The sequence below is a fragment of the Nesoenas mayeri genome, assembly GCF_963082525.1.
Source record: "Nesoenas mayeri genome assembly, chromosome: 14".
In the NCBI taxonomy this organism is placed as follows: Eukaryota; Metazoa; Chordata; class Aves; order Columbiformes; family Columbidae; genus Nesoenas; species Nesoenas mayeri.
This window is the reverse complement of record NC_137556.1, coordinates 17,509,347-17,525,915: the sequence shown is the minus strand read 5'-3', so window position 1 is coordinate 17,525,915 and position 16,569 is coordinate 17,509,347. Positions and strand designations below refer to the sequence as shown.

General features: G+C 53.1%; 2 protein-coding genes across 2 annotated transcripts; both read right to left on the bottom strand.

Moving 5' to 3' along the window:
* Nucleotides 1–5,442: 5,442 nt before the first annotated feature.
* Nucleotides 5,443–8,856, bottom strand: LOC308045837 (protocadherin alpha-6-like; the record flags this gene model as incomplete). Its single annotated transcript, XM_080353346.1, has 1 exon — nucleotides 5,443–8,856. Exon 1 carries the CDS (start codon nucleotides 8,275–8,277, stop codon nucleotides 5,443–5,445), a length of 2,835 nt encoding a protein of 944 aa, XP_080209472.1. The 5' UTR covers nucleotides 8,278–8,856.
* Nucleotides 8,857–12,569: 3,713 nt separating this feature from the next.
* On the bottom strand, nucleotides 12,570–16,228 carry LOC308045836 (protocadherin alpha-2-like; the record flags this gene model as incomplete). Its single annotated transcript, XM_080353345.1, has 3 exons — nucleotides 12,570–12,577; nucleotides 12,896–12,962; nucleotides 13,757–16,228. 3 exons carry the CDS (start codon nucleotides 16,226–16,228, stop codon nucleotides 12,570–12,572), a joined length of 2,547 nt encoding a protein of 848 aa, XP_080209471.1.
* Nucleotides 16,229–16,569: the final 341 nt, after the last annotated feature.

Below are 16,569 nucleotides of genomic sequence, written 5' to 3'. Positions count from 1 at the left end.
TTCTTGCTTTCCTCCAGTCTATGCCAGACAGACAGACTGCCCCTTCACCTCCCCTTCCCTTCTCTTCTGGAAGAAGTCCGCACTCTTCTGCCTCCAGTCCACTCGACAATCCAGCAAAAAACAGAGCAAGGCAATTGTCTGGCAAAGAACAGCTCTGCCACATCAAAAGAAAATCCACCTCCCACTCTGAAACACAAGCCCAAGCCCGAGGTACCTGGACAAATAATAAAAACAGGCTCCAATGAGTCCAAACAATGCAGGGGAATCTCTCATTCTGGAACTCAAAGCAATCAGAGATCAGCACAACAATCCTCCACAAAGGCTAAAAAAGCTTGGGGCAACCACAGCTCCCAAGCATTCTTCCTGTACCTCGATGCAGAACTATTATTCTGGCCTCATTTCCCACCTGCACAATGAATGTCAAGCTCTTGCTTTCCCTTTCAGGCAGGCATACACTGCATGAAAAACACAGCAAGAACCCCAGTACTCAGGAGCAGTAGTCCCCATAGCATACCTCTCCTTCATCAGCATGAGCCACCTGTCACACAGCCAAACAAGTATCGCCAGGGTTACACCACGACATTTTCTCTGAGAACATCCCCTCAACATCCAACACATTCACTCCACAAACACAGTGGGGTCCCTCCACCATCCGTGCTTGCTGCCACCAGCTCATGCTGTGCCTGGAAGCAGCAGAAAAGGAACGAGAGCAGCCAGTGGAGCTTTGCTGCTTCAAACCTACAGGCATCACAATCCAAGCAAAATTCTGTAGAAACAACAGCAAGATATCATGACTGAACAGGAACAAAAGTACAACTGTCTCTCAAACACACCTTCTTTAAGTATTCTTGACTCACCTGTAGCTTCACTTGTTGTTTCTTCAGAATAAGAATCATTTTCAGGGCAGGAGAATTGCTTCTAAGGGACATTTACCCTTAACATTTCTGAGTAACATCAACAGGAAAAAAATCACTCATGTTCTGCAAAAGCCTCTGACTCACTGGACAACGCACAGTGCTCCCTTACGCACTTCTTATCACATGGGAAGCAGAACGGTGACCTGAACACAAAGGAGATTCTCTCAAAGTCAGTCTCAACTCAGGAGAGCGGAGAAGCCATCTCCCACACTGATGACAATTGGTCAAAAACTTTACAGGTCAGATGTGCAGATATTCTGGAGTTCCTGAGATGATCCGAAGCAAGCAGCGCTGCATCAGGCCTCTTCTGAAGGTTCTCTACTGCCATCCTGTATCATGCGCCCTGGGAAATAGGGTCCTCAGCTAAGCAGACATTGTCCAGTCCTCACCTAACGACAGAGACTGTTTTATACCCAGCATCTCCATTTCACTCAGGCAACACTCTTCCCCACTGACTGTCACTCTCTCAGTGATACATGCCCAGACCCTGCTTGGTGCTACTCAGAGCATCACTGCCACAACACCCAGACCTTGCTCCACCACAAGAACATGCCCCAACCCTAATCCCCACTCTGAGCATGACCTAGGCCTTGGACATCCTCACCTTCCCTTGTGATCAGCACAAAGAACATATGGATGGATGCAAAGGTATTCACTATCTGGCACACTCTTCCCAGATGCCTGAGCTTCACCCTGAATACTTTGTGTCTTCTCAGCAATCCCAGACAGAAACACCACAGAGCTGCAAATTAGAGTTCTTCTTAAAGATTGTGTTCTGACAGCTGTGACTCCACTATGCACAGATTTAATTATTTTTTAAAAACACATACAAAATGTCAAAGTGCAAGCGCAATCATGATATCAACTTGATATAATGTGGTTAAAACCACGTAACTTATGCCTAATTGTACCATAGAAAACCAGAGCTGAGATGCTTTGCAGGGTTTGCCACGTACATGCACATATCGGAGTGAGCCATGTGCAATATGAGAGAAGAAAAAATGCCATCTGTACTGAGGCCAACTGTAGAAGTGCACAAGTAGGGGAAGTCAAGAGCACAAATTTAACACCCGCCTCCTCATGTGCCCTTAAAAATCCTGCCTGAGCAGGAAGAAGGCACCACCATGGCAAGATCAATGGCTGTGAAAGCTCCTGTAGATGCCCAGCACTGTGCAAGGACAGCAGATTGAAGCACCACCCTCCCACAATGTCTCTACCAAAACAAGATGGAAAAGGTCCCTCAGACAGTATTCAGCAGTCTGCATCTCAACCCTCTTACCAACACATGGCCTATGTCAGGCCGTCAGAGGCACAAGGAACTGTCTCTGGTGGGAGATATTCATAACTTCAAAAGACGTTGTGGGCATTTCAATACCAGACACTATCTCAACAACGGGAAGGACTCCAACTACGGACCCATGCAGCCTGGAAAAGGATCATGCAAAACAACATTCCATGCTCATCCTGCTTCATGTTCTCCTCTAGGTATCCTCAATTCTTCACTCTGGACGTGTTCTCAAAACAAGCCCATCATGTCCCATTCTTGCCTTCCTATAACATGGATCATAGTCTCTCCCAAGGATTTCCATCACATTTCTACCCTAAAGAACCTAAGCTGTGCTGCTGTGTGGGGTTTGGCATGTACATGCCATATGAGAATGAGTTAATACTGACAAGGCGACACATCATCTCTACCAGGGCCACCTGTGCAAGTGTATAGGTAGGGGAGGTCAAGTGTCCAAAACTCACATCCTCCTCCTTACATGAATCATTATGCCCACATCCACAGCTGCTGAAGCTCTTGTAGATGCCTACTACAGCAAAAGGACAGCAGGTTGAAGCACTGCCTTCCCACAACACCATTCCCAAAGCAGCCCTGAAAATGTTCATCAGACTGAATCCACCACCCCCTTGGAAACACAAACTGGTACTCCAGGTACTCGGTCATTTGTGCAAACAGGCTCCAAAGAGTGTAAACAACACAAGGGAGTCTTTCATTCAAGGACTCTAGCTTATCACAGGCCAGCAGGACAATCTTCCAAGAAGGCTGAAAAAGCAAAGGGCAGTCCCAGCCCCCCAAGCACTTTTCATATACCTCGATGAAGAGCTGTTCTCCCTGCATCACCTTCCACCTGCACACTGAATGTCAACCTCTTGTTTATCCTTTCAGGCAGGCATACACTGCCACAAAAATATGGCAAGAACCTTGATATTCAGGGGCATTAGTCCTCAAGGAACAGCTCTCCTTCATCAGCATGATTCACACATCACATAGATGAAAACCAGCCATGAAAGAAACATCATGGCATTTTCCATGGATGCTCGACCCATCTAATCCAAGAAAACTATCAGGGTCCCTCCTCCTTTTGTGCTTGCTGCCACGCTTTTACCCTGTGCATGGAATCAGCAGGAAAGGAATGAGAGCAAGCAGTGTTGCTTTGCTGGCCCAAGCCTACAGGCCTTACAATCCAGGCAACATTGCATTGATCTAACATGAAAGTAACACAACTAAGCAGGAACAAAAGTACATCTGTCTCTCAAACTCATCTGCTTCAGCTAGGAGCGACTTACCTGTGGCATCACTGGTTGCTTCTTCAGAAAACAAACATTGTCTGGATGGGAGAATTCATTTTAAGGGACATTTACCCTTAAAGTTATAAATGAGTTCCAGAAAAGCTGAATAAAGAAAATTACTTAAGTTCTGCAAAAGCTTTGAAATCATTCTACAGTGGATTGTGCTCCCTTCTATCACAGCAGAAGCAGGTGGGACACCTGAAGGCTAATGCCATTCTCTCAGCATGAACCTCAGCTTGGTATAGTGGAAAAGCTACCCCTCACGGTGATGGCCAAGCACACAAAACTCTGCCACATGAGAACTGCCAAATTTATTTAGTCTACATCTCATATAGTATTACCAAGACATTGCCAATATGAGAAAAGACAAAACAAAATGCTGGCAGTTTTTTGTAAAAGAGAAGACAATTAAAGGACCCCATCCCACTTCATTGAAATGTAACCAAATACAATACCAACACCTTGAAAATGGGGAACACTTTTCCCCCTCACCTCTGAACACTAACGAAGAAAGATGATCAAGGAGAGCTTCAGATCAGGCTGGCAGCATACCCCACATTAGGAAAATGTTAAGCATTGGAGGAGGACACACCATCTCTACTGAAGGTACTTGTGCAAGTGCACAAGTAGGGCAAGTAAAGTGCACAGAAGTTGCACACACCTCCACATGTCTCCTTAAAATTCCCACCTGAGGACGATCAAGAATCCACCAAGGCAACATCAACAGCTGTGGAAGCCGCTATACGTGCCCATCACTGGACAAGGGTGGCAGATTGGTAAGATACCCTCTCAAAATACCTTTCCCAAAACAGGAGTGAAAATGACCATTAGACAGTAATCAGCCGTCTGCATTTTATATCTCATTCTTGTCATCTTATAACATGGCCTATGGTCTTCCTAAGGATTTCCAATTCCTGCAGACAAGCCTACCCACTGCTCCAAGTCACCATTCACACAGGACACGGCCAGGTCCCGCTCAGTGCTACTTCTACATTCAACTCTGTGACATGCCACAGTTTCCTTTCTCACGTCAGGCTTGCTTCAGCTTTTGCAGACCCTTCCCAGAAATGACAACACCATAAAAGCCATACAGATACTATCATATACATGGTGTTTGCCAGACACTCCCCAGCAGACATTTTGTATTTGGGATACTCTTCATCTATTTCAGATGAAATGTTTAAGACCTAGAACCGTTACTTTTTCTAAAGGTGATATTGGAACAGCCCTAATGGAAATGAGCTTTGAATTCATGATGTGAAAAAACAACCCAAATGCTAACAAGCACACCAATGTAGCAAATGTTATCTATTGTGTAGGTGACTTTTGTGGGTTGTTTTTGTTACTGATATGAGAAATTCCAAGTATTTATAATATTTATAATAGTTATAATAGTTCTGATAGTTATAATAGTTACAATAGCTATAATTATTTATAATATTTGCTGATGCAAATATTCAAAGTGCGTCAAAAAGGCCACTGCCCATCACACCACCAGTCCAGCCAGGAACACAAAGCTCACAAGCTGGGAGAGAAAGAGAGAGGGAAAAACGAAAAAGAAAAAAGCAAATGCCAGTTTCTAACACCTGTTCTGGGTTCCAATAGTCTGCCTGAGCAGTTTATGCTTCTTACTACTGTAGAGCAGCAAAAAGAAAACAAGAAAAGTCCATCGTGCATGCTTAGTCACTAAGACTAATAAAACTAAATAGTGCCTGGAGGACTGTCACCAGCACAGCCTGTGTGTCTTGCATTCCTTTAGCAAGTTCCAGTGAAAATGCTACACATGAGCGAGCAAGAGCATCTCGAACGCCCATAGCATGGCACCTCTCAAGGCGAGCCACACTGGCCTTATTTGACGACAGAATAACTCACACCCACAACAACAAAAATCACCTGCTGCCCTTAACTTCAGCTGGATGCGGCAACACCCGGGGGCTCAGCCCGGCTCCCACTACCGCCTGCCCCCAGGGAGCAAGAGAGAAGGGCCAGAGCAAAGAGAAGGTCGAGAGGGGGAGAAGCAAGAAGGGACTTCGGGGAAGGGGCGAGAGGCGAGGCAGGGAGGGCCACTGACCGTGTCCAGGAGAGCGGGCGGCTCCGGCTGCGTCTCCTTCGCCGCGGGGCCGGGCGGCGGCGGGAAGTTGGGGCTGAAAACCATCAGGTCGCTCTTGCCCGCGCCGTCCGCCACGCACAGGCTCCGGCTCTGGCGCTGTGAGTACGACCAGCTCCCCACTTCGCTGGCGCACACCAGCGTCGCCGGCCCGGGCCCCGACAGCACGTCCGCCCGCGGCGCCCAGCGCGACGCCCCGTACAGCACCACCGCCAGCAGGAACAGGCTCGACACCGCGCAGATGGCCACCACCAGCCACACGTTCGTCGTCGCCGCCGCTCCTGTCGCTGCCGCACCGCCCTCCGCCGGACGCAGCCCCGCACGAAGCACCGCCCCTGATGACGACGACGAGCCCGCAGCCGCCAGCGCCACCTCGGCGCCCTCCACCAGCGACACGCTCAGCGTGGCCGTGGCCGAGCGCGCCGGCTCCCCGTGGTCCCGCACCACGATCACCAGCCTCTGCTGCGGGCCATCCGCCTCCTCCAGCGCCCGCGCCGTGCTCACCTCGCCGCTGTACAGCCCCACGCGGAACGGGCCCTTCCCCCGCGGCTCCCACAGCTCGTAGCGCAGCCACGCGTTGTAGCCCGAGTCCGCGTCCACCGCGCGGATCTTCGCCACCACCTGCCCCGCCGGCGACCCCCACGCCGCCCACGCCCACAGTGCCCCCGAGACCGAACTCGGCCCCGACGCCGCCTCGCCCGACACCCCGGGCCCCGGCCCGCCGCTTCCAGACGCCAGCAGCGCCGGCGCATTGTCGTTCTCGTCCACCACGAACAGCTGCACCGTGGCGTTGCCGCACAGCGGCGGCTCCCCCGCGTCCACCGCCCGCACCTCGAACTGCAGCACCTGCACCTCCTCGTAGTCCAACGGCTGCAGCGCCCACAGACGCCCGCTCTCCGCGTCTACCGACACGTAGCTCGACGCCGGACGCCACCCCCCGCCCGCCGACGCACCCCCGCCCACGCCGCCCTCCCACACCGAGTACCGCACGCGCCCGTTGGCCGCCTCGTCCAGGTCCCGTGCCCACAGACGTGCCAGCTCCGCGCCCGCCGCGTTGTTCTCCCGCACCAGTACCGTGTACACGGCCTGCGCGAACGCCGGCGCGTTGTCGTTCACGTCCGACACCGGCACCCGCAGCCCGCGACGCCGGCGCAGCGACGGCGACCCGCCGTCCTCCGCCCGCACCTCCACCTCGTACTCCGACACCCGCTCCCGGTCCAGCGCCTCCCGCAGCACCAGCGAGTACGACCCCGCGAACGTCGACTCCAGCCCGAACGGCGCCGCCGGCCACACCGCGCAGCGCACACGGCCGTTCGGCCCCGAGTCCCGGTCCGACACGCTCAGCAGCGCCACCACCGTCCCCACCGACGCGTCCTCCGGCACTGGCACCGACAGCGACGTCACCCACACCTCCGGTGCGTTGTCGTTCACGTCCAGCACCTCCACCAACACCTTGCAGTGGCCCGACAGTGGTGGATTTCCCTGATCTGTCGCATCCACTTGAAGCCGATAGAGACCAACATCCTCAAAGTCCAGTTCACCCCTGAGACGGATCTCCCCGCTGTTTCTGTCGATCCCGAAAATGTCTCTTCCCTCCTGAGGGAAGAAGTGCTGGAGAGTATATGAGATATTCTTGTTCGTTCCCTCGTCCCTATCCGTGGCGTTTACTCTGATCACTAATGAGCCGGGTTCTGTATTTTCCAGCAGCTGCACTTTATACACCGACTGGTTGAACTGCGGTGCATTGTCATTCACGTCCAGCACAGAAATCTCCAGCTCCATTGTGCCCGTCAGGGCCGGTCGGCCCCCGTCACTCGCCGTCAGCACCAGCCGGTGCACAGGCAGCGTCTCGCGGTCCAGAGGTTTCCTGAGCACCAGGAATAAGGACTCGCTGTCCTCCTCCGCTCTCTGCAAATCCACAGAGAAATGTTCAGTGGGACTGAGTGTATAGGAGAGCTGCGCGTTGGCTCCAATATCTGCATCCGACGCACCCTCCAGAGGGAACCGAGACCCTGGCATCGTGGTTAATTCCGTGATGCTGAGGTTTTTCCGGGCTGCGGGGAAGAGCGGGGCGTTGTCGTTGATGTCGGTGACCTCCAGCTCCACGTGGAACACGCGCAGCGGCCGCTCCACCAGCACCTCCAGGCGCAGGGCGCACGGCGCGCTCTTCCCGCACAGCTCCTCCCGGTCCAGCCGCGAGCTCACCACCAGCGCCCCGCTCGCCCCGCTCACCTCCACGCTCGCCCGCCGGCCCTGCGACACCAGCCGCAGCCGCCGCGCCTCCGCCTCGCCAGCCTCCAGGCCCAGGTCCTGCGCCAGACGCCCCACCACCGTCCCGGCCTTGGCTTCCTCCGGCACCGAGTACCGCACCTGCCCGCCGACCAGCGCCCAGGCCGCCTGCAGCATCAGCACCCGCACCACGGGCCCCCACCACTCGCACATCGCTGCTTCTGCAGACGCTGCCACCCGCCGGGGCCCCGCACGGCTCCCCGCCGCCGCCCGAACGCACCGGCTCTCCTGCCCGCCCCGCGCCGCCCCCCCTGCGCTCACAGCCGGGCTCTCCGCCCCACCGAGGCGGAGCCGCCGAGCCGCTCGGCCGCCGTTTCTGAGCCTGCAGCGACACCGTGTGTTACGCCGCCGCCCCGCACACGCTCCCATCATCGCCTCTGCGGTGCTCATGTCCTTTCTCGCCTCTTCTTTCCCTTCTCCTTTCTTTTATTTCTTTTGCTTTCCTCTTTATTGCTTTCTTCCTCTCTTGATCGTTCTTCGCTTGCATACAATATTTTTTCTTTTTTTCTTTCCTTTTTTAAAATATTTTCTTACATTCTCTTACATTTTCCCTTCTCTTCTCTTCTCTTCTCTTTTTTCCTCTTTCAATGCTTACTTGCTTTTTACTTGCGGACTTTTACTTCCTGCCTGAGTTATCTTTCTTTGTTTCTCTCTTCTCTTTCCAACTGTTTTTTCTTTTCTTCTTCTTTTTTTCTCTTCCTTACCCTTTTCCTTCATGTCCTGCCGTGTACTTGTGTCGCCTTTTCATTCTGTTTCCATCCTTGTGCCTTCTTTACCCCCACTCACAGCCCGCCAATCGCCTCAGGAGCCTCACTTCATCCTTCTTTCCTTCCTTCTCTTCTTTTCCCTGACCTCCCCTCCCCTTCTCCCTTCTTTGCCTCTTCCTTGTCTCCTTTACCAACATATTTTCTATGTGACTACATCACTCCCACCGTGGAGAACTGACATGCCCTCATTCCTCTTCCTCACTGCTTCTCATCAAACCTCGCACAGCGTCCCTGAGTACCAAGGATGCCAAGGTCCTCAAATCCATTCAGCATGGAGAGACAATATCAGTACCTGCTGGTGATCTCTATCATTCATTCGTTTGCACATTTGTCTATTTGTTTATTATTTCTATCCATCCTTACTTAGTCTTCCTCCTTTCTTCCTTACTTACATTTCCTTGCATAGATTCCTTCTTTCTCACTTTCTTTCTCATTCTTTCCATCTTCCTTTGCCTTTGGTCCTCTCTTCCTCATCTCTTTCCTCATTCTTTCTCTTCCTTTTTCTTTCCTGGCCTTCCATATCCTTGCCTCCCATTCTCTTCTGCTTCCATCCTTGTCTCTTCTTTTCTACTCCACATTTACAAAAAGATTTTCCACATGACTACACTACACTTACCACCAAGCAAGGAAATACCCTTTATAAGAACTCCTGTTTCACTTCCTTCCACCTTCAATGCCTCCAGATGGGGAAAAATTTCCCTTTCTGCAGTCTATACAAGACAAACAGATTGCCACTTCATGTCCCCTTCCTTTCCCTTCTGGATGAAGACCACACTCCTCTGCCCCCAATCCACCTGAGGACCCTGCAAATAACAGAGCAAAGCAACCATATGGCAAGGAAGAGCTCTGCTACATTAGAACAAAATCCACCACCCTCAGAAACACAAGACGAGGCCCAAGGTACTTGAACATCTCTGAAAACAGGCTCCAATGAGTCCAAACAATGCAAGGGCATCATTCATTTGGGAAATCAAACCTATCACAGCCCAGCCCAACTGTCCTCCACAAAGGCTGAGAATGTACACGGCAACCACAGCTGCTGAGCACTGTTCATGTGTCTTGATGGACAGCTATTCTTCTGGCCTCATTTTCCACATGAATGCTGAAATCATGCTCTTACTTTCCCTTTCAGGCAGGCATGCAATGCAGGAACAACAGACAGAGAACGTGAGTATCCAGGAGCAGTAGTCCCCATGGAATACCTATCCTTCATCAGCATGAGCCACCTGTCACACAGCCAAACACCAACAACATAACACCACGACATTTTGATTGAGAACATCTCCTTGACACACAACATATCCACTCCACAAACACATTAGGTGCCTCCTCCATCTGTGTTTGCTGCCACCAGCTCATGCTGTGCCTGGAAGCAGCTGAAAAGGAATGAGAACAGGCAGTGGAGCTTTGTGCTCCAAATCTACAGGGATTACAATCCAGGCTACATTCTGTTAATCCGACATGAAGATACCACGACTGAACAGGAACAAAAGTATATCTGTCTCTCAAACATACCTTCTTTAGGTATCATCAACTTACCTGTAGCATCACTGGTTGCTTCTTCAGAATAAAAAACAGCTTCAGGACAGGAGAATTGCTTTTAAGCAACATTTTCCCTTAACATTTCTGAGGAACCTCAATAGAAAAAAGAATTCTCATGTCCTCCAAAAGCCTCGAAATTATTGGAAAGTGCACAGTGCTCCCTTACGCACTTCTTATCACATGGGAAGCAGAAGGGAGACCTGAACACCAAGGACATTCTCTCAAAGTCAACCTCAGCTCGAGAGTGGAAAAGCCATCCCCCACACTGATGGCAATTGACCCAAAGCTCTGCAAGCACACAGCTGTGAAAATTCTGACATGTGCATCTAATCCATTGTTAACAACACATGGCCAATGTGGGAGAAGAAAAATCATAGGCATGAGAGATTTTGCTGAAAGAAGAAAACTAAAAGAAGCCATTCCACTGTATTGACAGGCAAGGTTTGCCAACGTTTTCAATAAGGAAAGCATTCTTCTCCTGCCTAGCAAAAGAGATGAGAAGAGAGATGACTGAAGAGGGCTTAAGAGAAGGCAGACAAAGTGATCCAGATTTCAAAAACCTTCTGTTTGACGAACAGTATTCAGGAGCAAATTATTAAAGGAGCCTATGGCAGATGTCTTCACATCACATGGGAACACCATGGAGGGCAAAAGAGTACAAGGATGTCCAGAACTTCTAGAGGTCCTGAGAGGATTCCAAGGAAGCAGCTCTGCATCAGGCCTCTTGGCAATGTTTTCTACTGGCATCCTCTATGACATGCCGTGGGAAATGAGATCTGCAGCTACATGAACATTATCCAGTGTTTCCCCAATAACACAGACCACGTTCTTACCCAGCATCTCCACTTCCCTTGAGCAACACCCTTCTCCAGTCACAGTCAATATCTCAGTGACACAAGCCCAAGCCCTACTCAGTGCCACTTGGAGAATCATTGCCACAATACCCAGACCTTGCTCCACCACAAGAATATGCCCCAGCTCTAAACCCCACTCTCAGTATGACCCTGGCCTTTGCACATCCTCACCTTACCCTGTGATTAGCACAGGGAACACATGCAAAGGCATTTGCTGCCTGGAAGACTCTTCCCAGATGCCTGAACTTCAACTTAAATACTTTGTGCCTTCTCAGCAGTTTCAGATGGAAACACCATGGAGCTGCACGTTAAGAGTTCTTCTTAAAGATTCTGTGATTAGAGCTATGACAGCTCTGAATCCAGTCTGCATGGATTTTATAATTTTAAAAAAACCCACACCAAATGTCAAAGCACAAGTGCACTCACAATATCAGCTGGAAAATTTGTACCACAGAAAACCAGAGCTGGGCTGCTCTGCAAACTTTGCTATGTATGTGTGCAAATCGGAATGAGCCCTGTGTAATAGGACAGAGCATCTCTACTGAGGGCAACTGTGCAAGCGCACAAGTAGGGGAAGTCAGGAGCACAAAGATCACATCCACCTCCTCATGTGCCTTTAAAAATCTTGCCTGAGGAGGAAGAAGGAACCATCATGGCAAGATCAACAGCCATGGAACCTCCTATAGATACCCACCACCACTTGAAGAGCTGTTCTCCCTGCATCATTTTTCATCTGCGCACAGAATGTCAAGCTCTTGGTTTTCCCTTCAGGCAAGCATGCAGTGCCAGAACAACACAGCAAGAACCTTATTAATCAGGGGCATTAGTCTTGAAGGAATAGCTCTCCTTCATCAGCATGATCCACGCATCACTACAGTTGAACAAAATGCCATCATCATGGCATTTTCACTGAGAACATTCCATGGATGCTTAACACATGCAGACCATCAGGGTCCCTCCTCCATTTGTGCTTGCTGCCACCCATTCACTCTGTGTGTAGAAGTAGCAGAAAAAGAATGAGAGTGGGCAGAGGTGTTTTACTGGCCCAAACCTACAGGCATTACCATCCAGGCAACATCGTTTCAATCCAACATGAAGGTACCATGACTAAACAGGAACAAATGTACATCTGTCTCTCAAACTCATCTGCTCTAGCTATGAGTGACTTACCTGTGGCATCATCGGTTACTTCTTCAGAAAAGAATCACTGTCAGGATGGGAGAACTGGTTTTAAGGGACATTTTCCCTTAAGGTTGTCAGAGAGTTCTTGGAAAGCTGAACAAAAGAAAATGACTCACATTTTGCAAAGGCTTTGAAATCATTCTGCAGTGCACCATGCTCCCTTCCGCACTTCTGTCACAGGGAAAGCAGGTGGAACAGCTAAAGGATAATGACATTCTCTCAACACGAACCTTAGCTTGGTACAGTGGAAATACTGTTCCTCACACTAGCCAATCAACCAAAATTCTGCCACCTGAGAGCTGCTAAAATTCTGCAGTCTGCATCTCATCCAGTATTATCAAGACACTGCCAATATGAGAGAAGAAAAACTGAAAATGTGCCCATTTCTGGTAAGAGAGAAGAAAATTAAAGGATCGCATCCCACTGTATTGAAACACAACCAAATGCAATGCTAACACCCTGAATACTTTCCTAGGAAGACTAAGAGCAGAAAGATGACCAAAGAGTGGTTCGGAGAAGGCTGGCAGCATAATCCACATTGGGAAAGTCTTAAGCATCAGAGAAGGGCATGCCATCTCTACTGAGGCTACCTGTGCACAGGTAGGGGAAATCAGCTGTACAGAGGTCACAAACACCACAGGATATCTCCTTAAAAAATCCCACCTGAGGAGGAGCACGAATCCATCATGATAACATCAAGAGCTGTGGAAGTTGCTATAGATGCCCACCACTGCACAAGGACAGCAAATTGGGAAGATAGCCTCTCAAAGTACCTTTCCCATAACAGGAGTGAAAACAATCATCAGACAGTATTCAGCAGTCTGCATTTTATCTTCCACTCTTGTCATTTTAAGACATGGACACGGTCTATGGTCATCCCAAGGATTTCCAGTTACCTTAAACAAGTCTTCCAACAGCCTAAAGTCACCATTCACATAGGACATGGACAGGCCCTACTCAGTGCCATTGCCACATTCATCTCTATGCTACGCCACAGTTTCCTTTCCCACCTCAGGGCTCACTCCAGCTTTTGCAGACTTTTCCCAGCAATGACAGCACCATAAAAACCATACAGACATAATCATATACAAGGTGTCTGGCAGACACTCTGCAACGGACACTTTGTAGTTGGGATACACTTAAGCTATCTCAGATGGAAATGTTGCAGACATGGGAGCAAAGCTCTTTCTAAAAGTGATATTGGGATAGCTCTATTGGCAATGAACTTTGAATTCATAATGTGAGAGAATAATCCAAATTACGACTAGCATACCAATATAGCAAATGATATCTACTACATAGAAGAATTTGGTTGGGTTGCTTTCTCAATAGCTGGAAAGAGAAATTCCAGGAATTTATAATAGTATGGCTGCTGATGCAAATATTCAAAGAGGGTCAAAACAAGCCAGAAACTGCCACACTTCCTGTCCAAACGGGAATACAAAGATGAGTAAGGAAGAGGAGGGAGAAGCAAGAAGGGGCGCCGAGGAAGGGGAGAGAGGCAAGGCAGGGAGGGTCACTGACCGTGTCCAGGAGAGCAGGCGGCTCCGGCTGCGTCTCCTTCGCCGCGGGGCCGGGCGGCGGCGGGAAGTTGGGGCTGAAAACCATCAGGTCGCTCTTGCCCGCGCCGTCCGCCACGCACAGGCTCCGGCTCTGGCGCTGCGAGTACGACCAGCTCCCCACTTCGCTGGCGCACACCAGCGTCGCCGGCCCGGGCCCCGACAGCATGCCCGCCCGCGGCGCCCAGCGCGACGCCCCGTACAGCACCACCGCCAGCAGGAACAGGCTCGACACCGCGCAGATGGCCACCACCAGCCACACGTTCGTCGTCGCCGCCGCTCCTGTCGCTGCCGCACTGCCCTCCGCGCCCGCCCCCGCACGCAGCCCCGACCCCACCCCGGATGACGACGACGAGCCCGCGGCTGCCAGCGCCGCCTCGGCGCCCTCCACCAGCGACACGCTCAGCGTGGCCGTGGCCGAGCGCGCCGGCTCCCCGTGGTCCCGCACCACGATCACCAGCCTGTGCCGCGGGCCGTCCGCCTCCTCCAGCGCCCGCGCCGTGCTCACCTCGCCGCTGTACAGCCCCACGCGGAACGGGCCCTTCCCCCGCGGCTCCCACAGCTCGTAGCGCAGCCACGCGTTGTAGCCCGAGTCCGCGTCCACCGCGCGGATCTTCGCCACCACCTGCCCCGCCGGCGACCCCCACGCCGCCCACGCCCACAGCGCCCCCGAGTCCGGCACCGACGCCGCCGCGCTCGACGCCCCGGGCCCCGGCCCGCCGCTCCCAGCCGGCAGCAGCGCCGGCGCGTTGTCGTTCTCGTCCACCACGAACAGCTGCACCGTGGCGTTGCCGCACAGCGGCGGCTCCCCCGCGTCCACCGCCCGCACCTCGAACTGCAGCACCTGCACCTCCTCGTAGTCCAAAGGCTGCAGCGCCCACAGACGCCCGCTCTCCGCGTCCACTGACACGTAGCTCGACGCCGGACGCCACCCCCCACCCGCCGATGAGCCCTCGCCCACGCCGCCCTCCCACACCGAGTACCGCACGCGCCCGTTGGCCGCCTCGTCCGGGTCCCGCGCCCACAGACGTGCCAGCTCCGCGCCCGCCGCGTTGTTCTCTCGCGCCAGCACCGTGTACACGGCCTGCGCGAACGCCGGCGCGTTGTCGTTCACGTCCGACACCGGCACCCGCAGCCCGCGACGCCCGCGCAGCGACGGCGACCCGCCGTCCTCCGCCCGCACCTCCACCTCGTACTCCGACACCCGCTCCCGGTCCAGCGCCTCCCGCAGCACCAGCGAGTACGACCCCGCGAACGTCGACACCAGACCGAACGGCGCCGCCGGCCACACCGCGCAGCGCACACGACCGTTCGCCCCCGAGTCCCGGTCCGACACGCTCAGCAGCGCCACCACCGTCCCCACCGACGCGTCCTCCGGCACCGGCACCGACAGCGATGTCACCCACACCTCCGGAGCGTTGTCGTTCACGTCCAGCACCTCCACTAACACCTTGCAGTGGCCCGACAGCGGAGGGTAGCCTTTGTCTGTTGCTTCTACCGTGATGTCATAAATATATTTTTCTTCGTAGTCTAATTTTCCTTGAAGTCTGATTTCTCCTTTTTTTTCATCGATAGTGAACATTTCTTTTACTTCAGTAGGTACACGCCTACTAAATAAATACAGAATATCACTATTGATACCGTCGTCTAGATCCGTGGCACTGAGCGTCATTAACAGTACACCGAGCTCTGAACCCTCTAAGACTTTCACCTTATAGACCGACTGGTTGAACTCGGGCGCGTTGTCGTTCACGTCCAGCACCGAGATCACCAGCTCCATGGTGCCCGTCAGAGACGGCCGGCCCCCGTCACTCGCCGTCAGCACCAACCGATGCAAAGACAGCGTCTCGCGGTCCAGCGGTTTCGTTAAAACAAGAGCCAAAGATGCGCTCTGGTCGTTATTAACCTGATGATCAAGTCTGAAGTGCTCAGTGGAGCTGAGAGTATAGGAGAGCTGTGCATTAACTCCAATATCTGCATCCGACGCGCCCTCCAGAGGGAATCGAGATCCCGGCACCGACAATTCCGCTATGGTAAAGGTTTCTTCCTTTACGGGGAAAAGTGGGGCATTGTCGTTGATGTCGGTGACCTCCAGCTCCACGTGGAACACGCGCAGCGGCCGCTCCACCAGCACCTCCAGGCGCAGGGCGCACGGCGCGCTCTTCCCGCACAGCTCCTCCCGGTCCAGCCGCGAGCTCACCACCAGCGCCCCGCTCGCCCCGCTCACCTCCACGCTCGCCCGCCGGCCCTGCGACACCAGCCGCAGCCGCCGCGCCTCCGCCTCGCCCGCCTCCAGGCCCAGGTCCTGCGCCAGACGCCCCACCACCGTCCCGGCCTTGGCTTCCTCCGGCACCGAGTACCGCACCTGCCCGCCGACCAGCGCCCAGGCCGCCTGCACCACCAGCACCCGCACCACGGGCCCCCAACACACGCCCATCGCTGCTTCTGCCGCCGCCGCCACCCGCCCGGGTCCCGCACGGCTCCCCGCCGCCGCCCGGACGCACCGGCTCTCCTGCCCGCCCCGCGCCGCCCCCCCGCGCTCACAGCCGGGCTCTCCGCCGCACCGGGGCGGAGCCGCCGAGACGCTCGGCCGCCGTTTCTGAGCCTGCAGCGACACCGTGTGCTGCTCCGCCGCCGCACTCGTCCGTGCCTCTGGTCCCGCGCTGCTCAGCTCCTCTCTCGGCTTTCCCTTTCTTTCTCATCGCTCTTCTGCTTCTTTGTTTTTTCTTTTTACTTGCTTGTAAGCACTCTTTTCCTTCTTGCCCTTCTGCCTTCATT